Genomic DNA, 27,915 nt, shown 5'->3' on the forward strand with positions numbered 1-27,915 from the left:
CACACATACAAACACAAAATAGAGTCTCACATCTGCATGACGTATTTATTTATTTGTGAATTTTTTATTTATCTTTTTTACAATCATTACAATTAAATCATTCAGATTAAAAGCACATGTGATTTTTTTAATTATTACTTTTTCTAAAACTCTTACTACACTGAGGAACAATGTAATATCTTGCCAGAATGAGTTTGCAAATGTTGTTTAAGGTCTCTTTGATATGTAAAACTCTTTTCACATTGAAGACATGAGAAAGGCTTCTCTCCAGTGTGAAGCCTTATGTGAGTCTGAAGGTTTCCTTTTTGTGAGAACTTCTTCCCACAATATTTGCAGGTGTAAGGGGTCTCTCCAGTGTGTGTTCTCATGTGGGAATCAAGGGATGGTTTATATGTAAAACTCCTTCCACACTGAGGGCATGAATAAGGCTTTTCTCCAGTGTGGATTCTCATGTGATTCTTGAGGCTTAATTTATGACAGAAATTTTTCTCACATTGATGACATGTAAAAGAGTCCTCTCTTGAATGAATCCTCAAGTGGTAATTAAGGGTTACCTTGCGTGTGAAACTCTTTCCACACTGATCACATGTGAACAGCTTCTCTCCAGTGTGACTTATCATGTGAGAATTAAGGTTGTTTTTGTGTGTAAAATTCTGTCCACACAGTTTGCACGTGTAAGGCTTTTCTCCAGTGTGAATTCTCATATGGACTTTAAGGTTTATTTTTTGAGTGAAACTGCTTCCACACTCTTGGCAGGTGAAAGAGCTCTCTCCAGTGTGAATTCTTGTATGGACTTTAAGGTTTTGTTTTTGAGTGAAACTTTTTCCACACTGTTGACAGCTGAAAGGTTTCTCTCCAGTGTGGACTCTCATGTGGACTTCAAGATTATTTTTTTGATTGAAACTCTTTCCACACTGACGGCAGGTGTAGTTAGATTTAGATTTGGTCTTCCGAACTCTTTTTCGTGAGGTCTTTTTAGCCTGCATGGATTTTTCTCCAGTCATGAAATCAAGATTTTTCTTATCTTTTTCTTCCATTTCACTCAGTTCTTGACTCTCCTCTTTCAGCAACATCAGGTCTAAAGCAAAAAAAAAATACAAGTTAATCCCAGTTTAAAGGTACACAGAAACAGACATCAAAACCAATAAAACCAATAAAGCAATGCAGTCATGTTTGCTAGATTCTATACTCACTAAGCTACTGAAAGAGGTTACCCAATATCTACCCAATAACTTCTTAAAATGAACTCTTCACACTTTTAGAACATGTCCAGAAAAAAAGTGAAATTCACTAGAATCATCTGTCATCTGAATATGTGTAGTTTAGAATACTCAGCTTCAAAAGAGAGACACGGTCTGGCAAGAAAATAGAAAAGTATTTTATGCTCATCAATGCTAAAAAAAAAAAAAAAACAAAAAACAAAAAAAACAGTTATCTTGCAAAATGTTATTACAATATAAAATAATGGTTTCTATTTTAATATCCTTTAAAATAAAATTTATTTCTGTGATGCAAAGCTGAATTTCCATCAGCCATTACTCCAGTCATTCTAATATGCAGATTTATTATTAGAATTATCAATCTTGGCAACAGTTGTGCTGCCAAATATTTTTTTTTTAAACTGCGATACTTTTTTCAGGATTCTTTGATGAATAAAAAGTTAAAAAGAACAGCATTTATTCAAAATATAAATCTTTTCTAACAATACAGATCTTTGCTATCACTTCTCAACAATTTAACACATCCTTGCTGAATAAAAGTTTTAATTTCTTAAAAAAAAAAAAAGAATAAAAATTTACCGACCCCAAACTTTTGAACTGTAGTGTATATTGTTAGAAAAGGTTTCTATTTTAAATAAATGCTCTTCTTTTTAACTTTTTATTCAAAGAATCCAAAAGTATCACAGGTTCCAAAAAAATATTAAGCAGCACGACAGTTTGCAGCACTGATAATAAATCAGCATATTAGAATGATTTCTGAAGGATCATGTGACACTGAAGACTGGAGTAATGATGCTGAAAATTAAGCTTTATTATCACAGGAATAAATAAGAATAAAATCCATAAAAAAACATAAAAAAACAATTTTACATCACAATAATATATCACAATATTACATTTTTTCCCTGTATTTTTGAACAAATAAATGCAGCCTTGATAAGCACAAGAAACTCCTGTAAAAAACATTAAAAATCATTCTGATCCCAAACTTTTGACCGGTAGTGTATACAAAGCCTTCAGGAGACCATCTTAAAAGGTAAAGGAGGGGAGGATCAAGGGGGATTGCATAAAAAGTGGGATTTATAAAAACTTGTTTGGAACATTTGCACACAAACTCTTTCATGGAGGGAGAAAATTAAACAATTTTAACCTCTGTTTTAATGCCGATATACACATTTATATTAATAGAGATAAGGACTGAAATTACATAAAGTCATTACGCATAGGTTAAACCAAAATTATATGAATTTAGACATATTTGTAGTGGATGCGCTTAATTTTCCTGTGGCATGCTACATTTTAATGACAGCAAGGAGGAGTGCTATTGGTGCGCAATAATTAATCTTTAAACTAAATTGCATTCTCATGTTATGAGAAATATTTTAGCGAGAACAATGATAAATGATGTGCACTTTCTTCAATATTATTTCCTTAGCATATCCAAAACCTCAGAACAACTTGATGATGTAACAGAAACTATGGACATTTTAGATACAGTTGCTCCTTTACACTTAAGGAAGATTAAGAAAAACAGTCTGACATATGGGTATAATGAGCACACTCGCACCCTAAAGAGAGCAGCCCGGAAAATGGAGTGCAGCTGGAGGAAAACAAAACTAGAGGTATTTCGCATTGCTTGGCAGGAAAGTTCTTTATCCTACAGAAAAACATTAAAAACTGCTAGATCAGATTACGTTTCATCTCTTTTAGAAGAAAACAAACATAACCCCAGGTATTTATTCAATACAGTGGCTAAATTAATGAAAAATAAAGCATCAACAAGTGTTGACATTTCCCAACAGCACAGCAGTAATGACTTTATGAATTACTTTACTTCTAAAATTGATACTATTAGAGATAAAATTGTAACCATGCAGCCATCAGCTACAGTATCGTATCAGACAGTGCACTATAGATCCCCTGAGGAACAGTTCCACTCATTCTCTACTATAGAAGAGGAAGAATTGTATAAACTTGTTAAATCATCTAAACCAACAACATGTATGTTAGACCCTATTCCATCTAAGCTCCTAAAAGAGGTGCTTCCAGAAGTCATAGATCCTCTTCTGACTATTATTAATTCATCATTGTCATTAGGATATGTCCCCAAAACCGTCAATCTGGCTGTTATTAAGCTTCTCATCAAAAAAACACAACTTGACCCCAAAGAACTAGTTAATTACAGACCAATCTCGAATCTTCCTATTCTGTCCAAGATACTTGAAAATGCAGTATCCTAAAAAATTCAATGACTTTTCGTCGATTAAAAATATTAAAGACTCAAATGCCTAAAATGTGACTAAGACTATTATGCATTTTCGTCTCTAGATAAAGACTAAGACTAAATCAAAAATGCCTGTCAATATTAACACTGCACCGGTGATTGATAGTTAAAGCAAAGCGTGGTTTAAACGGCTGCCCCTGCAGCTTAACTGGAAGTTTTGATTGGTTTTGCATCCAAGTCAGGCCTGTCTGTTATTGGCTGAAGCGCAGGGCTCCACTCCAGGAGTTTGAAAAGTGCCCGTAAAATGCTGGCTCGCTCTGTTTCTCCATCAGCGCCTTCTTTTTCCTTTTTTTATTTTATTTTTTGTACTTTGCAGTATTGGTGAAAAATGAATGTAGCGAAGTTGAATACTTTTGTTTTATTCTACTCAAGTAAAAGTAGCACAATTGAATTACTCAAGTACTGTAACGAAAGTATTTGTAATTGGTTACTTTCCACCTCTGGCTTTAATACAGTAAGGCAACTGCAAGCGACCATGTTAAACGCTTCTCATAGCTATGTGAAAATAAGTGTATAATTGGAACAGTTCATTGTTTAAGCTGAGCTGAATGAGAGAGAGAGAGAGAGAGAGATGCAGAGTGTGTTCAGAGCAGGGGGACGCGGGGAACAGTATTAAAAACCGCTGCTTTATAACATTTATTTTGAAACTTGTGAATCCATTAGAATCGTTAGAAGACAGAATTGCAATTCATATATTTGTACGTGCACCTCTAGTTTTCTTAAACCCAGGAAGTAACTTGCTGTAGTCCCTACCAGCTGTTTTTGTAGGCATTAAACTGCCTTAATTTTAAAAGAAAATATCTTCATTTGCATTGAACTTTCATCTTCATGACTTTGCAGATATTGTTTATACTCAAACGGCAACATTACACACTTACTAATGTTAAAAAAGTGAAATCGCAATCAACCACACCTTTACATTTTTCTTCCTCTAGTGGTGGTTGATGGTCTGTTAGACTGGATATTTGAACTAGATTCATTAGTATTAAATTATTGTTTACATCTATTTATTTACATATATGCCTAATGTGAATCATCAAATGTCTGTGCGAGTGTATGCTGCAAATGCAATTTCTCTACGGGGATAAATAAATACTACTACTACTTCATCCAACGCTGTTTTGTTCTCTGTTGTTTTCATCTGTGAGCATGCTCTTGATAGATGTATTTGACAATTTTTTTGAGGATAAAACGTGTGACACATTCATTCTGCTCGCTGATCATTTGGTCCTCAGAAAAAAATAAAACCTCTGTGCATACCCTTGGAAGAAATCCTGCACGCGCCCCTGACTAAATGTATTTAAAGAAAGAGCAACTTGTTCAGTAAACCACTGTTGTATCGAAATCATACCAAACCATGACGTTAAAACCGAGGTACCGTCATATTTGTGTTACATTACACCCCTAATATTAAAGGGGTCATATGATGCAATTTAAATTTTTACTTTCTTTTTGGAGTGTTACTAGCTCTTAGTGCATAAAGAAGATCTGTAAAGTTGCAAAGACTAAAGTCTCAAATCCAAAGAGATATTCTTTATAAAAGTTAAGAGTCAACCACACCCTCCTGAAACGGATCGTTCTAACACACCCCATATCTCTACTTCACTATGTGGGAAGATTTGCATAACGCCACCCAAATGTTTACCCAAAGAAAGAAGGTGTAAGTTTTATTCTCGCTGTTGTCCCTGCTGCCATGTTGTGAAGAAGCTGTGTGTTTTGTTGTGAAAGTGAAACTACTTTGTTTGGCCTTACAAAAGAGGACACAACTAGAAATCAGTGGTTAAGTTGTATCTACAACACTGTTCTGGAACAGTTCAACCCAAATATTCAGATGTGTGCAGCACATTTTATTGAGGATGAGGACTGTTTCCTGTGAGAAGCTGTTGCTATAAAGTTGGGCAGTTCCAACTCTGCAAGGACAGTCTGGCGCTTCTGACTCACAGCCTGTAAGTACGTTTTCATATTTAAATAATTTGCCACTGATGATTCGAATGCGAGTTTTGAGCAGTGTAGAGTATCGTTTGTTGTTTGTCATTTCTCCAATCTCAAATGCAGACATGGTAACGCATAAAAAGACAGTATAAGTCATTATAATCAGTAATTATTTCCCCACTGGATACAACAAATGCCTCATTTATAATGGGTTTTATCGTTTTTGTCTTGTTCCACCAGGAAGGTAACATTTCTGTCACACGCTTGAGGTATTCGGCCAATCACAATGTACTGGATAGCTGGCCAATCAGCATACACCCAGCTTTTCAGACCGATGAGCTTTGTAAAAATCCATGTGTTTCAGAAGGCGGGGCATAGAGGAGCAACAATAATGTACATTATGTGGAAAATAATGTGTTTTTTTGAACCTTAAACCACATTTCATTACACCAAATACACAAAATAATGTTATTTGTAGCAACGTCATATGAGCCCTGTAAGTACTCTTGTGTTGTTTGACTGCACTGGTTAAACTATGTCAGAGTTTGTTCTTACTGCCTCCGCCAAGAATTTGTTTGTCAAAGTAAATAAACCTTAAGTTCTGTCCTACCCTGCTTCATCACACCTGCCTGTACTTATATCCTAGTGCATATCCCAGCTGGAAACCCCCAAAGAAACATTAGCTGCATTTCCACTGTCGGGCCAAAAGCGAGCGTGCTAGTGCGTGCCAGGGCCAGTCGCGTTTCCAGCTGGGGCTAGAGGATTGGCTATGAACAAAGGTGGAGTTTTCATGTTTTTTGAATTTCATGTCAACAGCACCTTTAGAAATACATTTACTGGGGAAAATGGTGATGTGTTCTATACTTATTTTACCCACTGTATAGGTTAACATCTCAAAAAAAAAAAATGTGTTTTAGGGTTTCATGACACTTTAAAGGCTGCATTAGTGTTTGTCTGGTCATGTGATCTCAACATGTCAAAATTTTAATAAGGATCAAAGCTCACCTTTGAAAATGGAAACTAACCTGTTTGTTCATCAGTATCTTCTTGTTTGACTCTGAATGCTTCTTCAATCTTCACGTCTTCACTCTCCTCTTTAATAAATGCCATCTTTATAATAGTGTCACGTGGCTCTCAGTAACTTCACCAGGAGTTTTTCTGTGTGTGTGAACACACTGTCATGTTTGATACAAGAATAATTTACACTAATAAAAATGAATCCAAACAAAATCTAAAATTATGGATTCATCTCACTCAGCTCCCTAGTTCTGCAGTGGCAAGGAGTCAGTCAAAACAATGGTTTTCTTCATTGGCCTAATTAGCCAGCCACTCCCAAAAGAGCACTCAAAACAATCATTATAAAGCATTAAAATAAATAAAAGATTACGTATAATATATTAATCATTTATCGTGAAAACAAAAGTTTAATTAAAGTTGCCAAGCAATATTTTTTTATCGTTTCATTTACAGTGTTTTGAGCAGCATGTGTAGAAAGCGTGTCACTGTATTTATTTTTATTTTTTACCTCTTCTATGGCGTGCAGTGATTCGAGCGCTTCAAACCAGTGAATCATTTTGAGAAGCAATTGGTTCAGTTGACTCGGAGTTTGTTAAAGCTCCGTTTCTCCATCAGTACTTGCCAGTGCCTACATTCGTGTTTAAGGTAAACTGATTCACCATTTACATAGTTAGAGTGAGAGAGTTTTCTGCTTTCCACGCGTGTATGAGCTTTGTTCAAAGAAATAACGTTTATATATGTTAGTTAAATAAATTACTTGTTATTGAATGTAACGTTACAACATTTATCATTGCTTGTAAAAACGATAAAAACAGTTTGCATCGATTTAATTAAACTCCAAAATGCTCAAACAATTTAAAACGTGAACCTTTCTGCAGCAGAATCACAACAAACGCAGGAGCACGGTGCAGCCTTTTGACGTCATGTCAAAAGACCAAAATAAATGTCTTGTGTAAACGCTAGATGTCTAAAATCACAACCTTCGATCTTCAATCAGTTGAAGTCTTGGTTAAACTGTTAAACACTTTAACGTTAGACCGGTGGACAGTTTAAATTTTCATTTCATTTACGACCTAACCCTAAACGTCAGCTTAGAAGCGTGTGTGTGTGTGTGTGCGCGTAAAGCGTAACGTTATGTACTTTTATTTTGGTCTGATGAAATGACGCCATAAGCATGCGCTCATGTGCCGATGTGATTCTGCTGCAGAAAGGTTGGTGTCTTTAAGCATTTTACGTTTTTACAACAGTTCAAGCAGTTTAACACTTGAATTAACGTTATAATATTTAATTTACCGTTTAATGACGTTATTTGTTTTCGTGAGTAAAGCACATACACAAAAGGTGCGTCACATTTCGCTCCTTAGACCTCACGCACGCATTGTCAGGTCCAAGAACACACAATTTGCACAGCCTTCTATACTGATTTATTTATTTATTTATTATATTTGTATATTTGTATTTATTATTATTGTTAAATTTTACTGTCTGGCAGAGTTTAACTCCAGCCATAATTAAACACACCTCAACCAGCTATTCAGGGTTTTCTTTGCGCTGAAGCAGGTAGGAAACTTTCAGTTTCAAGTTAACTTATGTTGAGACATACAAAGGAACTAACTTCCATGCCTCTCAGGTCCATATGCAAACAAATATAAAACTTATATAAACATAGTGTTTAAATTTTTCTGGTGCAGTATGTAGGGGCTTGAGTGGGGTGATTGGAGTTCAACCACAAACCACAGTTGGTTTTGTTTCGAATCAGTGGAGCTTGTATTTAAGGCTGATGATTTTTTTACACACTTATTTTTTTCCGGTTATTTAAATGCATCATACAGGTATTTTAAGTGCACTTTCTCTTTTTGGAAATAATGAAGTATTTTAACTGTTCTGAATGTGGCTCAAAGATGCAGTAGTCCTCAGCACTTAAATAGTTCATTTGTGAAAAGAGCCATCTAAAATAGAAATAAACCTGGGGGGTATTCCAGAAAGCAGGTTATGTGACATACCCGGTAGGCCTGGGACGGTATTGAATTTTTCTTACCGCGGTTGAAAAGCAATAAATTCCCGCGGTATTGCGGTAAACCGCAACCCGCAAACCCACCACCGTGATCGACGGACTTTCACTTTCGCACACACACGGGAGGCAAACGAATATAAGGAACAGGTTTATTTCACTTTTTTTTTTTTTTACATTTAGAACATGAACATTTAGACAGAAATGGAATGATGTCTGAAATAAAAATTCTGCAAAACGAAATAATAGGCGAGGTTACCCTAGCCTTCATATTTTTTGGGGGCGATATCAGATCTGATCGCAATTCACAACAGAGATCTGAAGATAGAGCATCATAAACACAAACAAACACATTTTTATTTATCGTATTGAACAGTAATAGATATTAATTTCCATGTTTATTTTCCATATTTTTACTTTCAGATTAGGCTACAGTCGTCGTCATCAAACAATCACTTAAACTATAACGACTTTTGCGCGCACAGAGGCTAAGCAATTGAGCATAAGGAACACGTTTATTTAACATTTATTATTTCACATTTAGAATAAGAACATTTAGAACAGAAATTATGTCTGAAAAAAAAAAGTGCTGGCAAAACGAAAGGCGCTATGGTTTACATCCCAGCCTTCATATTTTTTGCTAGAAAAACTAGCATGTTCACTTTGTCAGGTTTAAGGGAGGCCCCTGAAAGACGTAATGACGTTACCTGCAGCACTGAACACACGTTCCTGAGGGAATGCTTGTAGCGCAAATTGACATATATTTTCGGGCTACTTTGGAAAGCAGAGGGAATCGGACACTATTGTCCCTCCACCAGACAAGAGGGTCTGCGTGGGAATCCAGGGCTTCCTCCTGCAAATACCTTCTGATCTCTGTGTCTACACGAATTCTCTTGGGGGTCGGAGTAGATGTTTTTTCTTTTTTTCCCCCAAGTAAGTCAGCCAGATTCGTTTTTTTATTACTTATATAATATATTAATTATATTTAATATGATTTATATTTTATATTACATATTTCTACATGTTTAGCTATATTAGCCTAATATTTATATAGATATTTCGTGTGCGCTTTTTTGTCTCAGTGGTTAATGAAGGCTATTTAACGAAGGCATATAGAGTAATATAAATATGTAGACATATAGGCTAAATTAATAGAAATATTTAAAAATCTATAATATAAATAAATATTATTTATATTATATATTTTTACATATTTATATTAACTTAGCCTATATCTCGTGTGCGGTTTGGTCTCAGTGTGGTTCAAGGCTATAATTTAACGAATGCTATTTAATTTAACAAAGTGTCGCTGCTCACAATATTGTGGTTGTTTTTTACTTATAAATAAGACAAATATAAATAATATTTATAAGTTAAAAAAACAATGACGGTATTGTGAGCAGCGACACTTTGTTAAATTAAATAGCATTCGTTAAATTATAGCCTTGAACCACACTGAGACCAAAGCGCACACGAGATATAGGCTAAGTTAATATTAATATGTAAAAATATATAATATAAATAATATTTATATATATTATAGATTTTTAAATATTTATATTAATTTAGCCTATATGTCTACATATTTATATATTATACATATAAATGCCATGTTTCGATGGAATATTAGCTTAAATGCGCAATTGTCGGCTGCGCAACCACGTGAGAGAACTGTGTTAAGCAGAATAAGCACGTGCAATTAAAAACTGAGGTCCTGCTTTTTTGGCTTTCTCATGAGTCATCCGCCTGTATTTTATGCTTTAGTAAAATGAAATGAAATTCAATATATAGGCTACAAGACATTACACAGGTACTCTAGGCCTAATAGTCAATACAAATGGAATGCTATTAGCCTATTAGAAGTGCATAGATAATTTTTTTAATCTAGATTAATCTCACTGTAATCTTGGAATTAATCTAGATTAAAATGGCTCATTTGAATTCTGCCGAAGGCATTCAGATGTGCAGGCCAAGGTGTTTTTTATTTTTTTTTATGCGGTGATGACGGTTACAGGTTTAGACCCGCGGTAGGCGTCACGTGACCGCGGTATTGCGGTAATGCGGTAACCGTCCCAGGCCTAATACCCGGTTATGTTTAAGAGTAAGTAAGTGGATAACCTCTACTTTCGGTTCCAAAAATGGAGGTAACTTTCAGGGTATGTTAGTAGTCACAGCAACTCACTCTCTGAACTTAACCTGCTCCGGAGCAGGTTATGTTCCAGGGTTAGTTCACTTCAGCGAGCCTTCAGTGGGCGTGACAGATAGCGCACAACATTATGTAATATTACAATATGTAAAATAGCCTATTATATATATATATATATATATATATATATATATATATATATATGTATATGTATATGTGTGTGTGTTAATGAGGAAGCGCTAATATAAGTAATAAATAAGGTAATATATTATTCTAATATGATTATTTATTTTATTGGCATATATAAGACTTATCTGTATAAATTATAAAACACTATGACAAGGTAATGTTTAACTTATATATATTTCTTTATTTTATTTATTACATGTTATATTATCTCACACATGCATTTTCCATAATCTAAATTCTAAATCAAAATACATATCTGATATGACTTAATATATAATTAGCATAAAACAAACAATATTATTCACATTCTCAAGGATTAAAGATTAAATGGAAAAAAATAAAAATGATTGCACAGCCATCAATTAGGTGGCGATATGCACTAAGCATGTAAACAACTAATGAACTAAAGAAGAAGAAAGACACAGCTTGGCGCGCTTTTTCTTAGCGTCCGTTTCCATAGTGACTCATCGATTCGTCGCTCTGTTGAGAATGTCTTGAGTCTTAACCGGGAACATACTCTGAGTTGAATGAACTTACTCCCGGACACGTTTTTGGAACCACATACCTCGAGTAAGCAAGGTTTGGGGTTAATCAACCGAGAGTTCAGGGTTTAGTTCATGGTAAGTTAACCCTGCTTTCTGGAATACACCCCTGGACACCTCAGTAGTGTGACACATCAAGGTTGACACAACAGCATCTAAATAAAGCAATAATCCCCAGTAAGCTGTGGTTTACAGTGAATTTAGAAATCAAAGGGCCATTGTTAAGTGTGACATGGAGCAGAGTGCCCAGAAGCCCCTTAAGAAGAAGCAGCCCTCCCTTTAAGTAAAAACTCATAACAAAAATCTAACAGTTTAAAACTTTGCATCTTTGGTGCAATGCTAATAGCAGAATGGTTGGCAAGCAACACAGTGACATAATACTACTGATGCAATTAAATCATGGATATGTATTTCTAGAGTAATTTAATAGCTTTGAACGTGGATCAACTATTTATAATCAAGTACCACAACTACTTGTTTCATAATCAATAACAAGCGCTTATGTAAACCAATATTCTTCAACATGTTTTATTCAATGTAATGAATAAATAAAATAAAAAAATATATATATATATATATATATATATATGCCCATGTGGGTGTGTGTTAGGGGTGTAGAAATTAATTGTTTCTACGATGCATTGCGATGCAGACGAGGATGATTCGATATCGGTTCAGTAATAGACCGTAACTGATTATAATGTACTAATGCTTTTCTGACATCATTTGCCAGCGATAAGAGAGCAGCCTGATCCTTATGCTTTCGAATCACTCTTGCAGTTGATGTTATACACTGAACATTCTGTGCGGCCCCGCTTTAAGTAAAATGCGCATAATGGCCTAGTAATTAAAAATGCTCCAACTACTTTAAAAGCTAACAGCTGGGCATGTTTTGGCTTTTATGAACAACCTGGTAAGCACGACCTGAAGAAAACATAATCTGTGTGTAAATCATGTCACGCACAATAAAATATGCAGGGGATAATACCACTAACTTGGGAAACCAAGTCAGGTACAGTTCATATATCTGACTGCTTGTATTTATTGACAGAATTGTATACATGTGAAGTAAAATTGAAAATCGAGGATGCAGTGCATTGATTGCAATATTGCTCACTTTGTAGCAGAAATAAAGTGCTGCAAAAATTGTTAGGTGCCATTCAAAATGTAACTGCATTAATTATTTCAAATGTGGTGGAGTAAAGAGTACATATACTTATTCAAAAATGTAGTCAAGTAGAGAGTAAAAGTTGTTCATGTCTTTGATTCTCAGTAAAATTACAAATGTAAGGGCTGCTTGATAAATTGAAATGAAATCAAAATCGCTATTAGACAGAAGCTGTGATTGTAATCATATCTTTCAGTGAAGCACAGTTCTGTGATCAGTAGTAAATCTCCATCCGAAAGCCAGAGGGTGCTCTCATGCGGAAACTCCAAATACACCCCGCAGAAGAAACCCAGGAAATCCCTATAGCAGCTGAGTAAACAGAAGATTTACATGTACAGTACATTTAGTAATTTAGCAGACGCATTTATCCAAAGCGACTTACAAATAAGGACAATAGAAGCAATCAAAACTAACAACAATATGTAAGTGCAAATAATAATAATAATTAATAATAATTACTTACATTTATATAGCGCTTTTCTGGGCACTCAAATCGCTTTACAATGAAGAGGGTAATCTCCTCAACCACCACCAGTGTGCAGCATCCACCTGGATGATGCGACGGCAGCCATATTGCGCCAGGATGCCCACCACACACCAGCTTATTGGTGGAGAGGAGACAGAGTAATGAAGCCATTTAGTGTATGGGGATTGTTAGGAGGCCATGATGGTCAAAGGCCAATGGGCGAATTTGCCCAGGATGCCGGGCTTACACCCCTACTCTTTTTTTTTTCCAAGGACTTCCTGGAAATTTTAATTATCACAGAGATTCAGGACCTCGGTTTAATGTCTCATCTGAAAGACAGTGCTTTTTGTCAGTATAGTGTCCCCATCACTACACTGGGGTGTTAGGACCCACACTCACTGCAGGGTGAGGGTGATCCTGCTGGCCTCACTAACATCTCTTTCAAATGACAAGTCTAGGTTAGCCTAAGGCAGTACACATAGCAAGAAGTTTTTTTAGATTTTATATATATAATACACACACACACATACAAAAAGAAAAACAAGTAGATAGAATAGAAAAAGTAGAAAGCTAGTGGTAGTTTTTTCTTTCTTTTTAAATAAAAAAGATGAAGTAGAATTAAAATAGAATAGAAAGTGCTAGAGTTAGATTTAAATGCTTTCATTGATTCAGCGTGACTAATAAACACAACTACAACAATACATGGTTTATCTCAGGTCTTATTATAATTTTCATTGTAATAAAGTGTATGTATGTATATATATATATATATAATGCAATTCTAATCAACATAGCCTTTATCACTGCTTAGAATAGTATAAAATATGTTGGGTGCCGTATTCTGTTAAGAAGCCACATCATCTCATAGAGGGATTTATTTCAAACACTCGACTGACGTTATGAAGTGAGTTAGGAGTAAAAACATGTTATTTAATGTTGTATTTTCCAAGCTTTCAGACACAGCAGCATTTACTACACAGAGCCGTAGTTCACGGAGAAGCTATGCAAACAGCTTTCATTATTTTCATTATATCGTCTGCAATTTTTTTGCGTAGCTTGTCAGGGAACTACGGCTCTGTGTAGTAAATGCTGCTCCATCTGAAAGCAGGTGATGGAGATTTACTACTGTAGGGGAATTTACAGTTAAAACCCAAGGACCAGATATGATAAATGAAGACCAGGAGTCAGAGATGCGTTCAATTAAAGAAAAATTTACTGAAGAACATGGTTTGCAGTTTCATCAGCAGAAGTCAGCATCAGTACTCTCGATGGAGTTCGTAGGCCACTCTGCGTACAACTCAAAATCACCAACAATTATACTCTTGACAGAGAACTAATAGCGTCAATGCATAAGTCAGCAAAATTCTGGTTTTAGAGGATAATTACTCCTCGTCAACCCCTGTTGTTTACAAAGAATAGTACAACGGCGAACACGACAAGTATAAAGGCCTCGTCTGTTTGGGAAGGTGCGTGTGCAGTCAGCTGAGGCTTGCGAAGCGGAGCCAGGCGAAAATATAAATCCCGCTTTACTGTAAAGATGTGTATGACAATCGCATTCGATTAATCGTGCAGTGCTTCTAATTATTCATGTCTCAGACTGCTCAAATCACTTCAATGCTGCTGGTCAAAACAGTGCATGTTTCCATAAATCTATAACATATACAAATTAGTAAATGCCAAATGTCAATCATAAAGGTGTAAATATTTTTTATGGCTATTCAGACCTTTTAAGACAATTAATTATCATTTTGACTTACCCCCTTACATGCTAATTTAGGGAGCTGATTGAGACACACCAGAAGATTTAGTTTTTCTTCTTGTTAATTGTTCTCATTTTAAACATGACAAATTGTCTAAACACACAGAGAAACTCCTGCTGAAGCAGCTGAGATCCACATGACATGTTAAAAGATGGCTTTTATTAAAGAGGAGAGTGAAGACATGAGGATTGAAGAAGCATTCAGAGTAAAACATGAAGATACTGAGGAACAAACAGGTAGGTTTCCATTATTAAAATGTTGAAATGAAATTTGGTGGGGGGTTCACATGCTTTCATCTTTCACCTATGATCAACTGGATAAAAAGCTTTGTTCTGATGAGTTCCAGTTCCGGATGCTCAGGGGCGAACTGGGGCTAAAAAGTGGCCCTAGACTTTTTGGCACAGAGAGGCCCACCACACCAAAGCTGCAACCTTCCGGTTTTCACTACTAGAATCTCTGGCTTCCGAAATTGTAAATTATATTTTTACACATCTCTTTTACATAGAGGAACAGTTTAATATACCTAAACTTAAATGCCTACCATAATATAAGTCCATATAACAATGCTCTGCTCTGTTCTAGAAGACTTGGAATGTAGTGCAATGTGGACTGTTGTTATTGTGCCTTTCAATTTCTTGACATATCCTGTCATTTATATAATAGAGTTCCAATTGTGGAAAAGAATATAATTTTTTTTATTGTGATGAAACATACAGTAAACAGTAGGGGTGGAACGATACATGTATTCATACAGAACCGTCACGGTAGGGACATCTCGGTACGGTGCATGAGGCCTTACAACGAATACAGGCAGTTCACCCCCAATCTAGAAGCTGGCGCCCGCAGCAGTGCAACGCTGTTTGATAACCGGCCGCCAACAGAAGAACAGTGAATGCTGTGAGTTATGCACTTGTAAACAAAGCCCACTAGACAGTGATCATGTGCTGACTCTGAATGTGTCTCTCACAGACTGATAAAGGAGTATACTTTAAAGGCTTGTGCACTCTGTTTGCGAAATGGAGCTTTGTGCTCGTGTGTCCTACCTTTCTCTTTCGGTGCAAATCCGAATATTCCATAATATTTCCATATTTGTGATGTAACGTATCTGAATGCTAAACTATTATTTATGTAAATTATAGGCTTTGTACTTAAGTCGCGTTCCAACGGTGACACAGAGGCAGGCGCGCTGATGTTTGGTTCACTGTATTTTGATAAAGTATCAATTGTGCTGTCAAGTTAGCAATGCTGGAACTGATGTGTTTTGTGTGTGTGTGTGTGTGTGTGTGTGTGTTCGCAGGTGCGATCACTTCAATTGTTTTCTTTTACCAGCAGAATCAACTTTAAACACTTATTGTCTTATTAATAATGCATAACTGTATAAAGGTCTGCTTTTATTTGTGTACACTCGCAATGAAAACAAAACATTGTGCTTTTGTAAAATAAAGAAAATAAATAGGATGTCACTTTTTGCCACTTGAATTTTCTTTCTGTGAACAAATGAAGCCTGTCACAAAAATGAACTGAAACTCAGCATCTATAGGCTACGTTACGTGTGTCGCTCTGTTTTTTTTCTTGTTTATCTGTAAACTAAATCAAATATATTTCAAGAATTTATTCCTTGTTATGTATAGCCTATATGCACAGCAGAATATATATATATATAAATATATATATATATATATATATATATATATATATATATATAAATATATATAAAAAACAATGTAATGATATTTAGTATTTTCACATCTAGGTTGAAAAAAATGTAATTTGAACTACTGTCTATTGAAAATAAATGACAAGAAACCAAGCATAGTTTTTTTTCCTGTTGTACTGAAATCATATCGAATGTGACCCCTGAACTGAGGTATGTACCGAACCGTGACATCTGTGTACCGTTCCATCCCTAGTAAACAGTAATATGTGAAATTTAGAATAGCTGTTTTCAATGCAAATATATAGTAAAAAATAATTTATTTCTGTGATCAAAGCTGAATTTTTAGCATAATTTCTTCAGTCTTCATTGTCACATGATCCTTCAGAAATCATTCTAATATGCTGATTTACTCAAGAAACATGTCTGATTATTATCAATGTTGAAAATGGTTGTGCTGTTCAATATTTTTGTGGAAAATGTTATATATTATTATTATTCAGTCTGGAGTAAGATTTAAAATAATATTAATAACAATGCGACTCTTTTATTAAGTCCAGTATTTAAAAGCAGGGCTCTGAACCGGTTCAAGGAACGAAAACGAAAACCGGAAACGAAATGAAATTAAATTTTATAGTTCCGAACAGAATCAAAAATTTGAAATGGCCATTAACCGGTTAATAACGCTATTTTATTGTTCCATATAAAATTTGAAATATGCTGTCAACCAATCACGAATTCCAGTAGTACGGCCAATGCAAATGTGACGCTGAAGCCAACGAGTGAAATGTCCGCTCAGCTGTGAACTCATCATGGGTAAGTCGCAATGGAAATGCACTGCCCTTAAGAGTTGTTTTTTTTGTTTTTTTCACTCTCAAAACACAATCTTATACTGTTTTTTTTTTTTTTTTTTTTTTTTAACAACGCAGCAAACATTTTTAAATATTTTAAAAATACTTTTATGTCTTTAAAGTGTTGATAGATTATTATTTTTTTTTTTTAAGTAGCCTACATTAGGCCAAAATCTAGAAAAGATGGCGCTGTATTGGCTGTGACTAAGCGCAGCGGGTTATTGGCTAACGTTACCAAATCTCTCGTTTTTTCTTTTTGAGTAAAGAAAATGCTGTACTTTATTATAATTATTAGGCATAATTATTGTTTTTAAAAAATAACGTTATTAACCGGTATTTCTTTCACCCGAACCGGTTTCGGAACGGTATTAATATCAGAGGAACGCAGGAACAGAAACGTTAAAATATCGAGTGAACCGATTGAATTTTTTTTTTTTTCGTTTTCAAGCCCTGCTTAAAAGTGATTTAATTTGAACAATAAAATAACGTGGCTGCTGCAAATCCATTTGTACTTCACGTCAGAAGTACCGCAAACCTTTGGAGTATGTTAGATATAGAATGGGCTATCAGTTTACTGTTACAGATTTTTCGATTTGCATTGCATCCAATGTAGACAGAATCATAGATTAAAATGGGTTCTATTGTCTTCAGTCATGTCGCTCCACTCATCTCTGTAGGCACTTACTAACTTCAAGGTAAATAAGGCATAGTTGTGTTTTTATAGGAAAATAAGGGAAAAAATAAGAAACACTCAAAATATTTGTACTGTACCACATAGTAAATGTCTGCAGTTAAGTATAAGAGGTGTAAAGGCCTAAGGTTCTAAGACAAACACATTTATGTTCATTTTAATTCAAAAAATAATTTTAATGTCATAAAAAAAAAAAAAAAAAAAACCTTGGCCTGAGCAAATTGTACCACTTGTGAATTGTGAACTGGTGTAGTAACATATATATAACTACATCAACACCCTTAAAATGCTACACTTTTTAAGTATTTTTTGTTTGTTTGTTTGTTTTTGTCAAGAAGATACATACAACAAGTGAGTGATGCCTCGTGGTACCATCAAAGAGGAAAATCACAACATTTTTGCTTACCGTTCCTGGCTGGTGGAATGATCTTCACACCCCCATCCGAGGCAGGCACTGGTGCTTTCTCTTGGTATGAGGCAGGCACTGGGGCTTCCAGACTGGACATGGCATGCAATGGTGCTTCCTCTGGGGAACTGGTGGGAACAGGTGCTTCTCCAAGGGATGAGGTAGGCACTGGTTCTCCTTTTGGAGTTTTGGCAGGCCTTGGTAGTGGTCCCTTTGTGCTTCCTGCGGGGACACATCTGCCACCAGTGCTTCCTCAGGGGATGGTGGGCCCAGGTGCTTTCTCTTGGTACAAGACGGGCACTGTTGCTGCTTCTGGGAATGAGCCTGACATGGGTACTTTCTCTTGGTACGAAGTGGGCACTGGTCCTTCGTTTTGGGTCAAGGTGGGCACAGGTGCTTCTCTCCTGGGATGAGGTATGCGCAGGTGTTTCCTCTGGGGATTTGGTGGAAACAGGTGCTTCCTCAGGGGAAGTGAAAGGGACTGGTGCTCCTTTCGCAATCTTGGCAGACCTTGGTGGTCCCTTTGGGGGCCTTAGGGCCAGTGGTGTCAAGATGACATCCCTTGTTAGGTAAAGTCTCATATTTTCAGGGATTTTTAGTTTTCTCCCCAGTTGGTGTCTGGCAGGCACAGGTGCTTCCTGCGGGGACCTGTCAGCCACCAGTACTTCCTCAGGGGAAGAGGTGGGCCCAGGTGCTTTCTCTTAGCTCAAGGTGGGCACAGGTGCTTCCCCTTAGCTCAAGGTGGGCACTAGTGCTGCCTCAGGGAATGAGCCTGGAATAGGTACTTTCTCTTGGTACAAAGTGGGCACAGGTCCTTCCTCTTGGGATAAGGTGGGGCCCAGTGCTTCCCTCTTGGGATGAGGTATGTGCAGGTGTTTCCTCTGAGGATTTGGTGGAAACAGGTGCTTCCCCAGGGGAAGAGACAGGGACTGGTGCTCCTTTCGCAATCTTGGCAGAACTTGGTGTTCCCTTCGGGGACCTTAGGGCCAATGGTGTCAAGATGACAATTCATGTTAGATAAAGTCTCATATTTTCAGGGATTTTCACTTTTCTACTCAGTGGGTGCCTGGCAGGAACAGGTGCTCCATGTGGGTACACGTCTGGCACAGGTGCTCCCTCAGGGGACCTTGCCGGCATGAGCTCTTCCTGTTGGTACTTAGGAGTAATAGGTGATTCTTATAAAGACATAAGAATACAAAACAACAAGAATGTCATCCCCAAACAAAACAAAATATTTGTACTGTACCACATATTAAATGTCTGAAGTTAAGTGTAAAATGTGCATAGGCCTATGGTTCTAAGACAAACAAACAAGCATTTTATTTCTAAAAAGAATTTTAATGTTGTATACAAAAAAAAACATTGGCCTGAGCAAATTGTACCACTTATGAATTGGTGTAGCAACTTGCATATAACTACATCAACACCTTTGAAATGCTTCAACCTCTCTTCAAAATACTACACTTTTCAAGGTTTTTGTTTTTTTGTCAAGAAGATACATATGACAAGTGAGTGATGTCTCATGGTACTATCACAGAGGAAAATCACGACATTTTTGCTTACCGTTCCTGGCTGGTGGAATGATCTTCACACCCCCATCCGACGCAGGCACTGGTGCTTTCTCTGGAGACCTGGCAGGTACAAGTACTTCCTAAGTGGTTGCAGTGGGCACTGGTGCTTCCTCTTGGGATGAGGCTGGCATTTCTTCGTCTTGGTATGAGGCAGGCACTGGTGCTCCCTCTGGGGAACTGGTGGGAACAGGTGCTTCTCCAAGGCATGAGGCAGGCATTGGTGCCTCTTTTGGAGTTTTGGATGACCTTGCTGGTGGTCCCTTTTTGCTTCCTGCAGGGACCTGTCTACCACCAGTGCTTCCTCAGAGGATGAGGTTGGCCCAGGTGCTTTCTCTTGGTACAAGGCGGGCAGTGGTGCTTCCTCTTGGCTCAAGGTGGGCATTAGTACTGCCTCAGGGAATGAGCCTGGCATAGGTACTTTCTCTTGGTATGAAGTGGGCACAGGTCCTTCGTCTTGGGTCAAGGTGGGCACAGGTGCTTCTCTCTTGGGAAGAGGTATGTACAGGTGTTTCCTCTGGTGATTTGGTGGAAACAGGTGCTTCCCTAGGGGAAGAGACAGGGACTTGTGCTCCTTTCGCAGTTTTTGCAGACCTTGGTGGTCCTTTTGGGGGCCTTAGGGCCAGTGGTGTCAAGATGACATTCCTTGTTAGGTAAAGTCTCATTTTCAAGGTTTTTTAGTTTTCTCCTCAGTTGGTGCCTGGCAGGCACAGGTGCTTCCTGCGGGGACCTGTCTGCAACCAGTACTTCCTCAGGGGGCGAGGTGGGCACAGGTGCTTCCTCTTGGCTCAAGGTTGGCACTAGTGCTGCCTCAGGGAATGAGCCTTGCATAGGTACTTTCTCTTGGTTCGAAGTGGGCACAGGTCCTTCCTCTTGGGATAAGGTGGGCACCGGTGCTTCCCTCTTGGGATGAGGTATGTGTAGGTGTTTCCTCTGAGGATTTGGTGGAAACAGGTGCTTCTCCTGGGGAAGAGACAGGGATTGGTGCTCCTTTTGCAGTCTTGGCAGACCTTGGTGGTCCCTTTCGGGGGCCTTAGGGACAATGGTGTCAAGATGACATTTCTTGTTATAAAGTCCCATATTTTCAGGGATTTTCACTTTTTTCTCAGTGGGTGCATGACAGGAACAGGTGCTCCCTGTGGGTACACGTCTGGCACAGGTGCTCCCTCAGGGGACCATGCCAGCATGAGCTCTTCCTGTTGGTACTGAGGAGTAATAGGTGATTCTTGTGGGGTCAAGAATACCCCACCACTGGCCTGAAGTGAGGTCCCCACACTCATTCATTCTTCTTAATAATAACAAAAGATCTTCTACCTCCATTATTGCCCACCACCACCCTGCGAGAAGGGCGGTGATGACCTCATTATTCTCATCAGTGGAGCTGAAGTGCATGGTTGACATACTCAGTATAGTGGATGTGTTTTTGGTGGTGGTAAGACAGGTTATCCAGAAAAGGTGTATAACTTTGAAAGGCTGTTCATGTGAAACAATTAACTGTCTGTGTGAAACACTGTGAAAGAAAGAGAAGAGTTATGTAAGCCCAGAAGCTGGTTGCTTAAGTGTTCAGACTATTATTATTATTTATTATTATTATTATTATCATTTTAACTATGGGCCAGGGGCGGACTGGGGCTAAAAAGTGACCCTGGACCTTTTGGCACAGAGCGGCCCACCACACCATGAACCCACCAGCTCATTAGTGCTACTTGTAACACCACTTACGAACATACAGATATAACACAATACAGAAATAAAAATGCAATTAATGAATGACTGCCATGCTTTTTTTTACATTATAATTTGTCTTTCCTGGTGTATATGGAATTGTAAATAATAATTTTAAACATTTTCATATAGACAGCTGAAATTACGGAAGAAATATATGCAGATATTCACTGTTATCTTACATCTGCTGAAAACATCTACGTTCATGTTTCTATGTACATTGTGGCAAATAACGTAAATCGCATTAAAATCTGAGAAATTCGAAAACTATTGCAAACTATTTTAGTCATTATACATACCACTGCATACATTTTCAATTATAAAAAATTGGACTGGATCTTAGACATTGTATAAGTTATTTATTTGAGCACTAGGAAAATACAATAAGAATAATTTTTGAGTAATAAAATAAATAAAAGAAGAGGAAAAAAAAGAATTAGCTTTGAATGAAAAGTACATACTCTGATTGACAATTTGAGTAAAATCAGCATCTCTGTCTTGTTAGCAAACAGCCAGTTCCTCTTCTAATCAATGACCTTGTCACTCTTAAAAGGAAATTTCCTTCTAATAAAAGTATCCTCAACTGTGTTTTGCATCAAAGTCTTAGCATGAGTTCAGTGAACAGTTCAGTTGTGGTGGATGCCCTCGGTGCGAAACGCTCAGTTGCTGTTGGACTGTTTTCATATTCCAATTTAAAATATTCCACAAAGCAGAAATGTTAACCACATATTTATGTTATTCTACACACAAAATCATGTTATTCTACAATTCTCCACCAAATTTATAGTTCAGGCTAAAAAAACCTGCGTACACAGGCTGAAGCCAGACGTGAGATTTGATCGTAGCCCCCGCTCATGACCATATTGATAGATTTCAAGTTTTGCATTTGCATGCTGTCAATCCCATCATACAAATGATTGGCATTGATAAATGTCATGCCCCTAAAAATGCCCCGGTTCAGAAGGCTTGTCTAAGGTGTAGCCACTTCATAGTGATAAAGGGCAAGTTTTGTGTGGAAATGGCTGTAATGTCCAATTTTCTATTGTACATGCATTTCGTAAATGAGGGCCACTGAGTCTTTTATCTCACTACATTTGGGTCCTTATTACAGACTTATGGGGTTCTTAACTGTAGAAAATGTAACAGTACATCAAGCAAGATCTAGATGCCTGGGGGTTTTCAGGTTTTTGTCTTTTGTCTTGTCAGAATTGAATGGAAGAAAATTACTGCCATCCTACATTAAATATCTTTAATAACCTCTGCTTACCTGGATAGCTGTGCAGTTTCATCAGGCTGTGAGGATATAGAAAACTATCAGCTGCACAACAATAAGTATCTTACAGATTTTTAGTCCTGGTCCTGCGGACCCACCAAACATTTTATGTCTCTCTTATCTGAGGGTGTATTCACACCTGTCTTGTTTGGTTCGATTAAATCCAACTCAAGTTCGTTTCCCCTCTTGGTGCGGATCTTTTTGGCAGGTGTGAATACAGCAATTGCACTCAGGTGCGGACCAAACAACCATACCGTGACCCAGCTGAAGAGGTGGTCTCGGTCCACTTCCAAACTAACTCTGGTAAGGTTCGTTTAAGGTGTGAATATGACCCAACCTCGATCCGACCTAATTGCAGAAATCATGCTCAAAAGCAGACAGCTCACACTTGTAGTGCTGTTGTTTGCATTTCAGTGACTTAAATCACTTGTTTTTAAACCACAATGCTTAAAAACACATGCAAATGATGAGTTTTCATGACCATGGCGCACAGCAACGTGATGTGAGCACACCAAATAGGCTAAAGCTTGCCGCAAAAATTACCATGATTATGTTGGGGGAAAATAGTAAGGAGATATTTGAATTATTCATTAATAAACTAGTGTTTTATGAGTCTGTGTCGCAATGAAGTTGATGATCCTGACTTGCCATCTGATCATTGGACGTGCCTTTAGATAGAAATGCATCTTTACTGATTACATAATAATAAGAGTTTTTGTTTTGGATTTGAATAATTTCATTTTGTGGACATTTAAAGCTTTCTATAGATATATTCATGTCTGTAAGGAAAATATTTGCTGAAATTCGTGCATTTTTGTGAAGTGCTCCTGTTCAAGACCGAGAAGTCAAGCGCATCCTATTTGTTTTCTTTAGTTTACAAAAGCACAGTGTTTTCTTGATATTGTGAGTGTACACAAATAAAAATAGACCCTTTACATTTCCGAAAGTTGTATTATTCTTACCTTTATGAGCAAAAATGACGGCGTATTTAATTTGGTTCCACTGATGTCCTGAAGCGAGCTTCAGCATCCACTCTCCGCACAAACGATTGGTTATGCGCCAAATAGAGCACATTTATCTAGGTTAAATGTTTAAAATAACATTGTGATATGCTTTAAGTATTTTATATCTATAGATTTAATTTGTGGCAAGTCATAATTAGAACATTGTATGACATTGTATAATATGATGCTCATAAGTTAATTCATATTGCGTTAGTATCTGATAACACCAAATCAGTAAAAAATAAAAATTGCACTACGAAAGATCTCCATGATTAGTCTGTTTTTGCACTTCCTGTTATGTTTCCAATTTCGTGTTCTCTTGCAAAAAAGGGCAGTGTCAAAGCAAACCACACCAAAAAAAACAAAAAAAAAACAACAACATTGTATTAGGTCTGGGCCAATGCAAATGAACTAGCAGACTTTTCTGGTGTGAATACACCCTGAGACACTCATTACGTTTTATGGAGCTCTCGGCTTAACAAGCTGATGATCTGGATCAGATCATATATAATGGATACAAACAAAATGTGCAGAGTGGTGGGTCCCCCGGACCAAGGTTGAAAACCACTGTCTTATTTTGTAAAGTAAAGGATGGTGTATACAGTGTACATGTTGTTGGTTTTGATGCTTTGAATCTCTAAATATTTTGATGTATTTTGCTTTGAGGCTTTAAACTGGAGTTAACATGTATTTGCCTTTTTTCATTTTAGACCTGATGATGCTGAAGGAGGAGAATCACAAGCTTAATGAAATGGAGCAGAAATATCAGCATGAGAGACATCATGATTTTATGACAGAAGAAATATCCAGAAAGACTGAAAAGACTTCCTCACAAAAAAGAGGTCAGAAGAAAGGAACTAAAAGGTATTTCACCTGCCAAGAGTGTGGAAAGTGTTTTGATCAATTTGGAAATCTTAAAGTACACATGAGAATTCACAAAGGAGAGAAACCTTTCACCTGCCAGCAGTGTGGAAAGAGTTTCAATGAAAAAGGAAACCTTAATGTCCACATGAGAGTTCACACTGGAGAAAGGCCTTTCACCTGCCAACAATGTGGAAAAAGCTTCTCTCAAAGAGGAAACCTTAAAGTCCACATGAAAATTCACACCGGTGTGAGCTCTTTTACTTGCCAACAGTGCGGAAAGTGTTTCACTGAAAAAGGAAACCTTAAGGTCCACATGAGAATTCACACCGGAGAGAGCTCTTTTATCTGCCAACAGTGTGGAAAGAGTTTCACTCAAAAAGGAAACCTTAAAAAACACATGAGGATTCACACCGGAGAGAAGCCTTACACCTGCAAATTATGTGGGAAGGGCTTCACACGTGAACTAGGCCTTAGTTATCACATGAACAGTCACACTGGAGAAAAACCATTCATATGTGGTCAATGTGGAAAAAGTTTCACTCGTAAAGTGACCCTTGATACCCACATTAGAATTCACACTGGAGAGAAGCCATTCGTATGTGGTCAGTGTGGAAAGAATTTTAGATGTAAAGAAAATCTTAATCAGCACATGAGGATTCACTCAAGGGAGAACTGTTTTATATGTCATCAGTGTGGAAGGAGTTTCACACACATGAAACGCCTTAAGAATCATTTAATAACTCACACTGGAAAGAAGCCTTTTATGTGCCATCACTGTGGAAAGAGTTATATAAATAAAAGAAATCTTCAGACTCACATGAGAATTCATTCTAGAAAGAGGTCTTTCACATGTCTTCAGCATAAGAAAAGTTTAAGATATGGAAGAGGCCTGAAACGTCATTTACAAATTCACTCTGGAGGAAAACTATTTAATTGCGATCAGTGTAATAAAAAATTCCTGTTGCCATTACACTTACAGATACACTTGAAAAGCCATGCAGTTGTGAGACCCTATTTGTGTTTTTTGTGTGGAAAGCATTTTAAATGGCCCAGCAATTTACTATTGCACCAGAAAATACGTGTCTGTGTAAAATTAAGGCTACGCTCACACCACAGTTGATGTGGGCCAAATATGATTTTCTGTTTTTTTTGTGAATCTGTTCACAACAGATAAACGCCTAAACAAGTAATGCTTCTACAACCACCACCCCATTTTTCAACTCCGTTGTTGCTTCATTTATTTGCATTAAACCTCCTTTTGCTTCACCATTTTATACTTTGAGGCTTCTTATTTTTTTTCGTCTGTATAAAAGCATCACTCCATTACTTATATTGATACTTTTGAATCAAAATAATAATTAAACTGTCTTGTTGTGAAATGCATCAGTGAAAATAAATATTATAAATAAAAGTTTCAAACTGAATGAAATATTGGACATTCCACTGCATTATAGGATTAATCTTTAGCGAGATAATGTAAAGTAAAAAAATGGTTAATTCTGTGTAAGAATGTTTTATAAAAAAAAAAAATATTAACAAAATACATGAAGAAAGCAGCTAAAATATTGATGCTATGGATGAAAATGTACTAAAAATCCACCGAGTAATCCATTTTTTTAAAAATCGATTTATATATGAATTGCGATTCTGTCTTCCAATGATTCTAATGGATTCACAAGTTTCAAATGTAATGTTCCAAAGCAGCGGTTCTTAATCTTGTTCCTCGCATCCCCCTGCTCTGCACATGCTCTGCTCTGCATCTCTCTCTCTCACCTGATTCAGATCATTAGTTTGTCAGCTCCAACAATGAACTGTGTTCCAATTATACACTTTAGCCCCTTTCACACATACAAACTTTTCCGGAAAATTACCGTTAAATTAATTCCGGCAATTTACCAGTATGAGAAGTTGTAAGATTACCAGTAAATTGCAAGAATTCTGCTGTGTGTGAACACAGAAGAAAAATTACCGGTATAAGCCACACGAGTTCAGAACGTGGTGACGTAAGACATCTACTCCAGGCCAATCATAACAATCTGACGCAAATGACGCATTCAGTCCGCACTGTTGTGTATTTGGATAGTCAAACCAAAGTTTTAAATGCTAAAACGGCTTGCGATACAAATGTCATCCAACTGGAGTGACAGTGAAATTAAAGCGCTTCTCCTTATCCGGGCGGATGAAGAAATTTGTCGTCATCTGAGAGGAACTGTTAGTAATGCAGTAACGTATGATAAAATAACTAACCGTCTCAGAGAGCAAGGCATTCACAGGACAAAAAGTCAGGTCATCAGTAAACTGAAAACATTGTGCCTTAAATATCTGAAAATAAACGAGAATCACAATCGAAGTGGTAGTGGAAGAATTTCTAAGTCGTCTATTACGATGTTTCTGTTACAAAAAAAGCTTCATGAATGCGAAAGTTTGAAACAAAAATTAAACCATCAACAAAAATACTGACCAGATATACTCCTCCATGTTTACAAATACAAGCGCAGCTGTTTAGAGGTTGATGATGTCACAGAATTTACCAGTATTTTGCAATGGATTAGTGAATGTTGCTTTTCCGGAAAAAAGACGGATTGTCATTGACCGTGTGAACAGCGCATTTTTGAATTTACCGTAAAGTCGTTCCCGTAATTTTACGGAAATTTACTGGTATTACTGTGTGAAAGGGGCTCTTGTGTATAGACAGACAGATATTTCTCACATAGCTATGAGCTACTGTGGTTGCACTGGTAACAAGCAATACATGCTGTCAAAAATGATACAACGCAATCATGTATTCTGCAATATCAAAGCTTTAATCAGGATAAAACCATATATTAGAAGCTAACATAAGCAGTTGCATTTACAAGTAACAGCATATTTAAAAGTATGAGACAATAACAAATATAAAACATACCATTCTGAAATGTCCTGTAAGAGACGTGTTATGGCATTATTTCCCTGTCAAATGTCGAGAGCGCATTAATGTAGCGCGAAAGAACATTAATATAATGCGCGAGCGCGAATCTCACTGCTCGCGCGCCGTGGAATATAATGTGCGGAGCGCGAATCTCTCTGCTCGCGCGCGGTACCTGGGCGTGTGCTCTCAGATACACGTTGCTCTTGTAAGAATTTTCTCTGGGCTCGCTCAGAGAG

The 27,915-nt window shown here is 37.1% G+C and overlaps 2 protein-coding genes across 7 annotated transcripts; one reads left to right on the plus strand and one right to left on the minus strand.

Moving 5' to 3' along the window:
* Nucleotides 1–33: 33 nt before the first annotated feature.
* On the minus strand, nt 34–7,404 carry LOC109096785 (gastrula zinc finger protein XlCGF8.2DB-like). Of its 2 annotated transcripts, none has more exons than XM_042722469.1 (3): nt 7,322–7,404; nt 6,462–6,594; nt 34–1,078 (listed from the first exon to the last, which is right to left on the minus strand). In XM_042722469.1, exons 2-3 carry the CDS (start codon nt 6,544–6,546, stop codon nt 156–158), a joined length of 1,008 nt encoding a protein of 335 aa, XP_042578403.1. In that variant the 5' UTR covers nt 6,547–6,594; nt 7,322–7,404; the 3' UTR covers nt 34–155. The 2 variants fall into 2 exon arrangements, with proteins under 2 accessions (XP_042578403.1, XP_018965983.1); XM_019110438.2 differs by having other exon boundaries at nt 6,962–7,377.
* LOC109050173 (gastrula zinc finger protein XlCGF52.1-like) lies at nt 6,972–27,835 on the plus strand. 5 transcript variants are annotated; one of them, XM_042722449.1, is made up of 3 exons: nt 6,972–7,098; nt 14,841–14,971; nt 24,618–27,835. In XM_042722449.1, the coding sequence occupies exons 2-3, from the start codon at nt 14,887–14,889 to the stop codon at nt 25,889–25,891; spliced, it is 1,359 nt and encodes a 452-aa protein (XP_042578383.1). In that variant the 5' UTR covers nt 6,972–7,098; nt 14,841–14,886; the 3' UTR covers nt 25,892–27,835. The 5 variants fall into 5 exon arrangements, with proteins under 5 accessions (XP_042578383.1, XP_042578382.1, XP_042578384.1 ...); XM_042722448.1 differs by lacking the exon at nt 6,972–7,098 and adding an exon at nt 7,515–7,664; XM_042722450.1 differs by lacking the exon at nt 6,972–7,098 and adding an exon at nt 18,267–18,498 and having other exon boundaries at nt 14,839–14,971.
* The last annotated feature ends 80 nt before the right edge of the window (nt 27,836–27,915 follow it).

The sequence above is a fragment of the Cyprinus carpio genome, chromosome B4 (assembly GCF_018340385.1).
Source record: "Cyprinus carpio isolate SPL01 chromosome B4, ASM1834038v1, whole genome shotgun sequence".
Classification (NCBI taxonomy): Eukaryota; Metazoa; Chordata; class Actinopteri; order Cypriniformes; family Cyprinidae; genus Cyprinus; species Cyprinus carpio.

Bases quoted from the DNA above. Each gene is read 5' to 3' on its own strand.
- LOC109096785 (XM_042722469.1), bottom strand. From the start codon at position 6,546: ATGGCATTTATTAAAGAGGAGAGTGAAGACGTGAAGATTGAAGAAGCA. The intron at 1,079-6,461 runs GTTAGTTTCCAT...TTTTTGCTTTAG, and splicing joins AGATACTGATGAACAAACAG to ACCTGATGTTGCTGAAAGAG.
- LOC109050173 (XM_042722449.1), top strand. From the start codon at position 14,887: ATGGCTTTTATTAAAGAGGAGAGTGAAGACATGAGGATTGAAGAAGCA. The intron at 14,972-24,617 runs GTAGGTTTCCAT...TTTTCATTTTAG, and splicing joins AGATACTGAGGAACAAACAG to ACCTGATGATGCTGAAGGAG.